At 35.5% G+C, this 11,675-nt stretch overlaps 1 protein-coding gene across 1 annotated transcript in view; it reads right to left on the bottom strand.

Annotated features, from left to right (window-relative positions):
• uvssa (UV-stimulated scaffold protein A) overlaps positions 1-11,675 on the bottom strand; it is a 43,199-nt gene that overhangs the window by 15,990 nt on the left and 15,534 nt on the right. The window contains exon 8 of the mRNA XM_079892709.1: positions 5,340-5,445. Coding sequence (XP_079748835.1) covers positions 5,340-5,445 — 106 coding nt within the window. The remainder of the gene's footprint in view (positions 1-5,339; positions 5,446-11,675) is intronic.

Below are 11,675 nucleotides of genomic sequence, written 5' to 3'. Positions count from 1 at the left end.
TATATACATGCAAATATTTCTAATATATATATACATGCATGTCTGTGTGTATTTATATATACAAAAGAATTATACACAGTACACACACATATATTATGTAAACACAAACTTTTATTTTGGATGCGATGAATCGTTGCACAACCCTAAAAATATATGTTTGAGGTTTCAGGTCCTCCAGTGTAAGCCTATGAGATTTTATTGTCCCCCTGCAAATATAACTCTGATCACTTATCAACCAATCTCTAACTCTAAATATAAGCAATAGTGAAAGTGATGCCTTAGTTCAGTTAAGCAGAAAGAGTGGTTTACACACTAAAGAAACTATGTTAAGGTCTAAGGACAGGCTGAGAAACATATGGCCAGATTCGTACAATCCTGATCTCCATCCTCTGGTGTGTACAGTTAATCCAGGCTCACTCCCTTTCAGCGACTCACTGCATTACAGCGGCGCTCCAGTGTGTGGAATCATGAAATACGACCAAATCCTTTCTTTTTCTGTTCAAATTGACCAAAATGGTAGCTATTTGTCTGAAGCAATAAAGTTGCAGGTGCTAAAGAGATAAATCAATAAGAGGAAATAGAGAGGCCCAGCAGTAGACATAGAGTTGAGCTGCCAATGGTGGCGTTATTGATTTTCCTGAGTTCAGCAGGCCTTGTAATTAAAATGTAAATTTTGAGAGAGATAACGTCCTGACAGGAACGCTGGGATAAAGGGATAGATAAAAGCTGTTGTGAAAGGAACGGCGAAAGAGAGAGAGAGAGAGAGAGAAAGGAGGAGAGGAACAGACAAAATACTTTTCGAATGAAAAGGTTTCTCTCTGGATGAGAGAGCCGGAGCGATTTTGAAAGAAAGACAGAAAGAAAGGGAAAGATTAGCCAGAGATGAGCTGGAGTCCTGTGACAGGTTGATGTAATATTAAATGAAACGGCTGATGCTAACCTGCGCTGATTGATAAATCTGAAATGATGGAGTTAACTTGGCAGTAAATCAGAATTATATTTCCCACATCCCGTTTTAGGAGTATTTAAATTATACTGCGAATGGTTGCGCTCTTAATGCACAATTTCCATTTTCAATCTGTATTCCTTTGCATATAGAGTGCAGCAAAAAAAAAAAAAAAAAAAAAAAAAAAAGCGGTTTTCGCATTTAATTCAATAGAAAAGACCTGACATACACGCGTCTCTAATCAGCCTCAGATCTGATTCACTGCGGTACATGATTGCTGGTGGCGTTTGCTAAGGTAAGCATCACTAGTGCTATTGCTCATATTTGGGGTTAAGGTCCAGATCAGACCCCTAACCGTAAGTATTAAAGGGGTCATGACATGAGAAATCAAACTTGCCTTGATCTTTTGACATTCAGGAGGTCTTTGCACCATTAAATCAGCCTGCAAGATTCAGAGAGTAAAGCTTTCTCATTTCAGTAAAACACAAAGCATTTATTTAAATAGCTCACGCGGGCAAATACATTTGCATATGACATCGGCAAATATTTTTACATCATCGCACCATAGGCCCCGCCCACTGGTCACTTAACGGCTAACGTTTGCCTATGCTGGATGTGAGTGTCGGGTTAAAAGCAAACAGAAGTCATTATAATGACTGACGCTGTCTACACTGTCCAGTTTAAACAGCTGGTTTGTGTCTCTGTACAGACTTCAGAAGATTTCCAGCATCTGGAACAAGTGGATGGCTTAAATTAATGGCGTCCCGGATTAGTCGGGTGATTATATGTTTGTTCGGAGCATTTTATTTTGTAATCGAGGAACAGTGCAATGGAGAGTTCACAAAGAAACTTCAGTTGAAAGATGAAGCATCACAAACCACAAACTGAGTGTGTGTTGATACTGTTTCCTATGCAGTGACATTAGCCAATCATAACAGTGTCTGGTTACTGACAAGCCTTAAAGGAGCCGCACATTAAAAACTGATCATTTCAGACAGAAGGTCAGAATGAGGGTTACATATATGGGTCATTGACGAATAAGGTTTTTAAAAGTGTAGAATGGAGATATAACTATATTTGAAACCATTTTTTTAGTTTACCTAGGTGTTAACAATAAGATTTTGTGGTTTGTACAATCAATTAACACTGTTTTTTGTCATTTTTTACAAGATGGAAAAAATGTCACCAAAAAAGTCATTCAGTTTAACCACTGATTTGAAAGTTGAAAACTGATTTGACATTGATGTTGAGATAGTATATAGTGTGTACCACAGAAGAAATATTAAAACAAATTATCACTGATCTCATAAAATGTAATCATTTATTGGACTACTCTAAACACTCCAACATATTCAAGTAAAACATTGCACAGGGAAAGGAGAAAAGGGGAAATGTAAAAAAAAGAGCCTTATCTGCTTTATATTTGTATTATTGTAGTTCCTTTAGTTATTAAAAACAATATTATTCCATTTAAATATTTACTATATCGGTTTTACCGAATGACCATTTGACACTTCAAAATCTTTAAAATACCTTTATATGTAGTAAAAATATAATTAAAACCTTTTGGATTCAGTAAAAGAGATCAAGTTGTACTACCTTACATACTTTGGATGTTATATATTTGTTTTTTTATTATTATTAAGGCCTTTGGACAAAAAAAATGACCCGTCACGTCATTGACCCATATACATATATATTATTTTGTTTTTGTGCAAAAGACTTTATTAACATTATAAGTGAAGTTCAAGGAACATTTTAAAGTAATAAAAAAATCCATGTCATGACCCCTTCAGCTTCAGCACGTCCCTCATTTGGTTTGTGAGCAGTTTAGCGCACAGAAGCAGGTGTAAATCACCGCTCTAAGCTAATGGGCGCTCATTAACACCAGCGCATTGTTAATTTGGCATGGCCAGTGCACTGATCATTACATACTTTACTGCAGAAAGCAGCTTGGCTCTGTGAAGTTGTAGAAATGATATCCTAATGAATCTTCAGTTACAGCCTGCTTAGAGATGCTGAGAGGGAACGAATGAAGAAAGAGAACAGGAGTCACATCTCATCATTACTGTACGCCGTGAGTTCATCAGACATTAGCAGGACAATCTGGAAATTACTAAACCACTGCATGAACCTCATTAGCTACTGTAATCGATTATTTTCATGGCAGTAAATTCAAAACGGGACAGGATTTGAGGTCAAATATAATCTGTGGTATTTAGCTGGTGTTTGACCTATCGCGTGACCTCTGTCTTTCGCCTGTGGCTTCCTGTCGATAGAGCTGTCCTTGCCCAGATGGACAACAATCTTCTGCATGTACAAATAGTCAGCTGTCAAAACAGATTTGTATCTGCGGCCCCAGGTTATAATTGATTTAAACGAGGCTTAAAGCAATTTATTACCTTTCAAAAAGAGATCCGAGTTTATTAAACGTGCAGCTGTTTTACAGTGAATGTGATATTATTGCGCTTCTCACATTTCACACCAAATCATCATCAAACGGTGATTCTTATAACTGTAATGCGATACAAATGATTATTTTACCTATAAATCAACAAATTAAAGGCAGCACAACAAATGCATAATATTACTATGATGTTTTTTATAATTTAGGGGGAAAGTGCTTAATTGTCATAAAATGTCACAATGCAAAACTATAAACAAATTAATAAAATTTCCTTTAATTTTGTAGTGACCTGGAAATAAATGTTCTTGACAGATTTGATGAGACTCATCTTTATAATAATACAACATATTTGTTAAGATATGAATCAGTTATTTTTCTGATTTAATCATCCTAATGGATTAAAAAAACTGTATACACCTTTTGCATGGTGATGCAAGCTCATAACAGTCATAACAATATTTTTCAACTAAAAACATGTGTATCTAATCAGTAACTTCTCATTAATTAGCGAATGCACAAAAGTTGCAAAGTTTTGAATGTTACCATGTTTTACCATGCTATTATTACTTCATTTACCCCCTTTTTATTAATTAAAACAATTAAGAAATTCAAGAACTAGAGCAAAAACCAGTGTGATGCAGGATAATACATATTTCTCTCAATATTTATGATACATTTTATTTTAATATATCATTAGATGAAACTTATAAGAACATATAATAAGAAAATTACCAGAATGAACTCCATTGACTTTAATGGATATAATTAAATTCATTTTAAGACATATAACTCATAACTGCACAGTCTAAATTTATGAAACCTACATTTTCGTTTTCTAACAAAACACCATCAGTATTACTCTGAAATGTTTTCAAATAATATATATTCATTTTACTAGCAAAAAAGTTTACTTTCATATGGAAAAAAGACGATAAACAGCTTGAATCTCCGTTTCATGCTGCAATGGTTCATCAGTAAAGAGGCAGAAAAATGTGAAATGTGGACTTTAAGAGTGTATTTGCACGACAACAATGAACTAAAAAGCAGACGACCCCCGTTCACACGCATCTGCGAAATTTATTTTATTTATTAATTATCATGCATGGCAGGCCAGTAGATGGCAATGCCACTTTGTCAAGAAACACCACACAAACACGTCATGTCATGACGTCACAGTTTTCACTAATTTGCGTTTTTGTTGTTTACATGGAGACTGTAAAGGCTTTGTTTTCAAAAACTTGCACTTTGAAGCCCGTTTTCAAAAAATCTTGAGTTTTTAGGCTCAAAAACACAAATAAACCACCAAAACACATGAAAAGTTTTCCGTTTTGAGTTGAAAACAATGTTGTGTAAACATACCCTAACACATTCATTTGTTTATGTCATTTTGTTTTAATTTCAGAATTATTGTGTGTGTTTATGCGCAAGCATGTTTATAAACTATAAAGGAGTGTGGGAAAGAGGCTAAATGTATTTTACACAATCAATTTGAGACAAATCTAACTAAAAAAATAGATGAAAAAAATCTGCAAAAATCGAATCTAAAAAAAAATCTAAAAAAATTGTAAAAAAACAATCTGAAAATAAATAAATACTGTGTATTTTGACAGTTTTAACACACTTGCAAAATTATGGATAAATAAATAAATAAATCAAAACGGACCCGAAGGCAATAGCAGGGTTTTAATGCACTGTCAAATGACCTATTTTTGAAGTAAAACTTACAGCTTTTGAAAAGCAGAACCATACGTCGTACGTTTCATGCTTTACACCTTAACTCTCAAAAACAAACTTTCCTTTAGCGCTTTGAACCTTTCAACGGCTAACCTTCTCAACTAAACTCACCAATCCCACACTGAAATATCCCCTGCCCCGCACTGCAAACAAACAGGCTTCCCCAGAGGACTTAGACGCGTCACCATAAGTGTGTGGTCATATCCACCAGAGATTATGTGGATTATGCATGATGCACCTGAACAAACTCACCGTACTCAGCCCGCAGATGTTCAGGAACATGAGGCTCATAGCCCTCCTTCTCCGGCACGTCCTCAAACTCCTCCTCGCTGTCCTCTCCATCCTCAGGAGCTCTCATCTAGCTCAGAAAACAGACATTACAATAAATAACACTTAATAAAGAAGTGTTTTTTCTCGGTTTTCTCCAACTCTGTGCATGCTGTAAAAACTACTGTTGCAAAACACATCCAGTTTTTCTGGTGGTTCTCCAACAAACAGCGCTGGTCTGCTGACAGTGTGTAATTCTCTGTGGGCTGATTAACACTCAGATGGGATATTCACTGTGGCCTCAGGATATAACACAGATTTACAGCACTCTCAACCGCAAACTCTGCAGTAACGTGGGACATCTTAACATTTTAATTCAAAGCCTTAATAGAATTTCCACTCGACCACATCCAATTTTTTTTTTTTTTTTCTGGTGCTAGTCTATCTGAGTATTGTCCCAGCTAACTGTGACTGTGTAAAATAGTGCTGGTTATGCTAAATACGTTTTCCAGCATCTGTCAGCATGCAAAGGAGACCGTAATAACTTGCTGGGTTTCAGAAAGTGGGGCAACATGGGACAACCCCGAATAAACTAGATCTGCCGGTGGATTCGCACTTGTACTGGGTGTCTCAGTCTTAGGTCGAACTGTTTCTGATAACATCTTTTTGCAGGCTGTTCTACAAAAGAGAGGGTGATACGAGTCTGTGTTCACATCATGCGGTGCTGGCACTAGATAAACCCGTCTTAACAGAGACCAAACCAGACCCAGACTAGAGCTGATCTTAAGTGTATTAATGCTCAAGCTGAGCTGAGAAGCTTTCATAAGGCTCGTGGTTTAATGCCAAAGCTTATCGTCCACTTTTAACACTTGTAAGTGACGGATTTGATTTTACAAAATGATTTCAGTGAATTTTGAGCAAATATTGTGTAAAATAAGCACTCTTTTAAAATACTCGGGGGCAAAAGTTTGGAATAAATATGATGTTTTTCATGTTTCTGAAAGACGTCTCTTCTGCTCTAGCCTGACTACGTCAGACTTCGTACTTCCGCTAATTTCATTTCGCTCCTGTAGTCAGTCTGAGATAGCAGCGTATCTTTCAGTTTTCCACCGGCCTGAAAACAGCCGGGCCAATCAGCGAACAGAGGGCGGGCTGAGAGCCGTGACGTAGACGCTGATTGTACCGTGGTGGATGCGTACTTGCGTAGATTTACTTCACATAATCTGCAAAAGTCGTTCACAGCCATGTTCACTCCGGTATTTCGCTCGATGGTTTAGTTTTTGCATCATACATGTGTTTACAGTGGAAGTTAGATGCGGCTGAGCATGCGCATAACACACGCCATAACCAAACGTCATGTGATTGGCTTACGGGTAACCAATGATTTTAAACTTCAGACAAGCGCCCCCCGCGAGAGAGAAAACACTTCTCTATTATGCTATTCCAGACTCTCTCTACGAAGCAAAGTGAAGTAGCAGAGTCTGGTATTACCAGGCTACTTCTGCTCACCAAGGCTGCATTTATTTGATCAAAGATACAGTAAAAATTCTGAAATATTTTTATAATATAAATCATCTGTTTTCTATGTGAATATCTAGTAAAGTGTAATTTATTCCTGTGATCAAAGCTGAATGTTCAGCATCATTACTCCAGTCTTCAGTGTCACATGATCCTTCAGAAATCATTCTAATATGATGATTTGATGATCAAGAAACATTTATGATTATTATTAATGTTGAAAACAGTTGTGCTGCTTTAGATTTTTATGCAAATTCTACCATTCAAAAGTATGGAGTAAGATCGATCTTGAAAAAAAAAAAAAAAAATTATACTTTTATTCAACAAGGACGCATTAAATTGATTAAAGTGACAATCATAAAGACATTTATAATGCTACAAAAGATCATGTGACACTGAAGACTGGAGTAATGATGCTTTGATCACAGAAATAAATGACATTTTACTATATATTCACATAGAAAACAGCTGTTTTACACTGTAATAATATTTCATAATTTTTTATCAAATAAATTCAGCCATTTTGAGCATGACATTAAAAATTCTTAATTATTCCAAGCTTTTGACTGCCAGTGAAAGCAACAATTAAATAGTGAGTAAAACATTTATGTCAGCATTAAATGAGCTCTCCAAATACTTTTTTTAATTAGCATTTTAACAAAAAAAACATCTCAATCAACCACTATATTTGAGGTAGGCCTATCACTTGAGTGCATTTCAATACAGACAGTTCAATACTTATGGTTATTAACTCTGAGTGTGTTCAATGAAAAAGAAGTGATGACTAATTAAAAGAATAAAGCTCTATAATCATATTGTGCGCCTGTAAGTGGCGGAGACGAATGTGGCTGGTGTCTTCAGGTGCGCTTCACTCTCTCTCCCTCCGCCTCATCCATCACTCGCGCTGTAAGTTTTGTTATCACTCCAACACTAATCAAAAGAGAAAACTGTCACTGCCGCTGACCTGTGGAACCTCCCAATTATGCTCTTCAAGAGCGACAGCAGCACTTAACTTCCACTGCCGGCTAAATGACCACCATCAATCTACGCTGAATAGCAATGAGCCACCGGGCTGCAAATGATTTTTTTTTTTTTTTTTAAGGTACAGAAATCCCAAGCCTGGAATTTATGAAAGGTGAAAAGCAACTCAAGGCTATTTTCCCCCTCCTCGCTCAGACTCGCGGGCCTGGGGAGACCACGACGTCTGCATTAGTGCTAAACACAATTTATGCCTTTTAATTTACTCAAAAGGTGCTTAAGCGGCCCGTGCGCTACAATGCAGAACAGAATGCCAGTTTTTAAATATGGGGGTCGTTGGAATAAAACGGTTTATATAATCTGCGTGCCCTTCCTCTTTCGAGGGCACTGCTTAAAGTCTAGCGTTCCTTTTCCATTTATTCTGTCTAATTGTCTCGGTGATGACCTCAATATAAAGCACTAAAGATTCTAGCTTGCTTTGCTTTTATTTTTCATTATTGCGGGCAGGCTATATGTTGACAGTTGCAGATTGAGGTATAAACTGTCTTTGCATGAGGTCTCAATTACGTGCACTGGTGGCGTTTCTCCAGAAACCAGCGCGCCCTCTATAGTGAACACACACACACACACACATATATGTGTGCTTTCTGTGGCTGTGAAATTAACTAATGCCCAATGTTCAAGCCCTGTAGTCGCAATCTCAAATTTGTAATTTAATGAATAGTGATACTTTAAAGTCAGCATAATATCAAAATGATCCTTGATGTGCGAGATTATTTCTCATCTTGTATTAAAATGCAATACCCTGTTGCATACATTTTTTATGTGAATATCCTGTCAATCAATTAAAAAAAATAATAACTAGATTAATCACATTTTTTCTAATCGCAACTAAACACACTTACGTTTATTTATATATTTTATAATGTAATAATTCCACAGTTATTCTCCAAATGAATGTAGAGATAACAAAGACAGTATATATTTATATATTATTTATACGTTTTTTTTTATATATTTTATAATGTAATAATTTCACAGTTATTCTCCAAATGAATGTAGAGATAACATAAAGACAGTATATTTTAAAAACTTGTTTAATGGTATCTTTTTTTAATGAATGAAGGCCACTGATACTAATACAGCTACTGATGTCTCATGAAAATTATTTTTTTTTCCCCAATTTTAAACATTAATTATAGCCATTCAATGTAATTAAAAGCTATCAATTTTTTTTAACATTTATTAGGCTTTAAAAAAAAGCATTTGCATGAAGAAGAGCGTGATAATATAACTCTAGTATGACAGAAAAAACAGATGTGATTGTGAATGTTAATTGTAATAAATGTTTTTAACGCGTTAAACTGGAAAAAATGTATCGGATGCCTCTCGGACAGCACTAATCCTGTCTCACCCGGGAATATTTCAGATTCAGGTTGATCAGTGTGTTCACTGTTGTTGCATTTAAACATACGTTTTTTTTCACTCCACATTTCCCTCACGGCTGATACTTGAGAGTTTAATTAGTTGCTTCCACGTTTTTCATAGTATTTAACACATGCAAACAGCACTGCTAATAGCCGATAGAGTCCACAGGGAAGCAGAGGAACGGGAAAGTCTGTCACCGCTTTAAAAAAAAGAAAAAGGAAGGTAACATTGTACTTAAATTGAAACATTGATCAGTCTTTCTGCAACCTGCAGCTAATTACAATCTCTGAACATCATTTCAATCTCACCTAGACTGTTTTATGCCTGGTTGCCACCAGATGAAGAACAGACTGTTTATTCATCTTGTCTTTATTTAACCCAATGCAGTTACTTTCTTGATAGATTAAAGTACATTGCACAATGGAAATTGTAGCTGTTATGTTTAAATCACTTTAATTCTTTTGCGATAAAATCAGCACCGTCAACCTGCGAAGGCACAAGGCAGTATTATAATTCTCGGACTGGAGTGTGTGGACACTGAGAACGAGTGTGTCTTTGCTGACGCAGGTGTTGCTGACATTTGAAGAAAACCACCTTTGCATTTAAAACACTCATTCTCTCGGCTTCCACCATGATCTGTGTGCGAGGACAATAAAACACCTGACAATCAGGTAAAGTAGCCCAGGAAAGTTTCTAGGGAATGATACAAAACATTTGGAGAATTTGATTCTTTCGTAGTTCACAAAACAATATCAGCGTAATGATTGCATACGGAACATGCCATTACTGGTCAAAAGTAAACTAATTATGTAATAATTATAAAATAATCATAATATTTAAATGAATATATAGACTAGATTCATTTCTAAGAAATATATTTTAGTATAAATTGCAGAATTAACATTTGTAATGTTTTATGCTTTTGTTGTGTTATTACTGTATTTTCTAATATGCAATAATAGGTATAAAAATGTGTAATCAACAAGATCAATTTATTTATTTATTTTTTATGTAAATGTAAATACTGGGATATTGTCCCTCCAACCAGGGTTATTATAGTAAACAAAAACTAAAACAAAAATGAAAACCATTGACATACAGTATATATTTCTGTTACTTGAAATAAAATAAATGCTAACTGAATTCAAATAAAATATATTTATAAAAAAATAAACTCATTTGATGTCAGCTAGTTGCCAAACATTTCTTAATTTTATTTAGTATAAGCAAGCATAACTGGGAAAATCAGACTAACTGCAACAATTAAAGACATTTTTATATTATTTTAGTCAAAATGTCTGAAATATCACAAATACAATCACTAAATAATATGAATTGTTTATCACTTTTGACCAATAAGTGGCACTGTTATCAAATTATTATGGTGTGGTCAGTGTGAGCAGACAATGAGACATAAAACGTTTGGTGTCAATATGGCAAAGGGTTGCGGAGTTACAGCCTCAGAATCAGCTTGGCATCATTCCATCACATTGTATTGATATAAATAACATCACAAATCAAAAAGCGTTTAATAACTTTTTGCCAGCATGTCTGAAGATGATCTTAGCCGACTTTGGTGAAAATTGGACCAACGGTCAAGGAGGGATTAAAAAAAAAAGTAGGTTTTCAAAGAAATTCAAAATGGGGGACAGCAATTTTCAATGTCTCACAATTGGTATCATTGTTCCAGGCATGACCCAAGGAACCAATCAAGACCACTTTCATTAAAATAGGCAAAATTAATCAAAAGCTATTTGCATTTTTTGAATTTCATTATATATTTTGACCAGAATGTGGTGTTATTCTGTAAGCACCTTCAGCGCATGGTCCAGATGACACATACCGAGTTTCGTAACCATACACTAATGCATTTCCAAAATAAAGCATTGTACCACAACATTCAAAATGGCCGATATTGGAAAATTGGGGATCATTCGACTCGGTGTGGACATGCACCAAGATTCATCTCAATACGCGAAAGGGTTGTGGAGATATAGCCTTGCATCCAATTTGGCAAGCTCTTCATTAAAATAATTTGTGTGTTATTCGAGAACGGATAAGTTTGTCAAAACGATTTTAATAACTTTTTGCCAGCATGGTCTGAAGATGATCTGAGCCAATTTTGGTTAATATCAGATGAAATATCTAGGAAAAGTTCAAAAATATATTTTTTTTTATTATAGAAAATTCAAAATGGCGTCTTGAGCCAAAGAATTTTGATTCTAACACTTACGGTTCAGAAGTTATTAGCATAAACGTGAGAGCAACTTTGGACAGTTGGTGGCGCTAGAGGGATTGAGTTAGAGACTACAAAATTGCTGTGGTTAATGTTCAGACGGTCCTCTATCTGTGTGCCAAATTTCACAACTTTTTACCATACGGTTAAATTGGCTGCCA

The sequence above is a fragment of the Squalius cephalus genome (genome assembly GCF_949319135.1).
Source record: "Squalius cephalus genome assembly, chromosome: 14".
Taxonomy (NCBI): domain Eukaryota; kingdom Metazoa; phylum Chordata; class Actinopteri; order Cypriniformes; family Leuciscidae; genus Squalius; species Squalius cephalus.
Note: the sequence above shows the minus strand (reverse complement) of the source record. Positions and strands in the feature narration are given on the sequence as shown.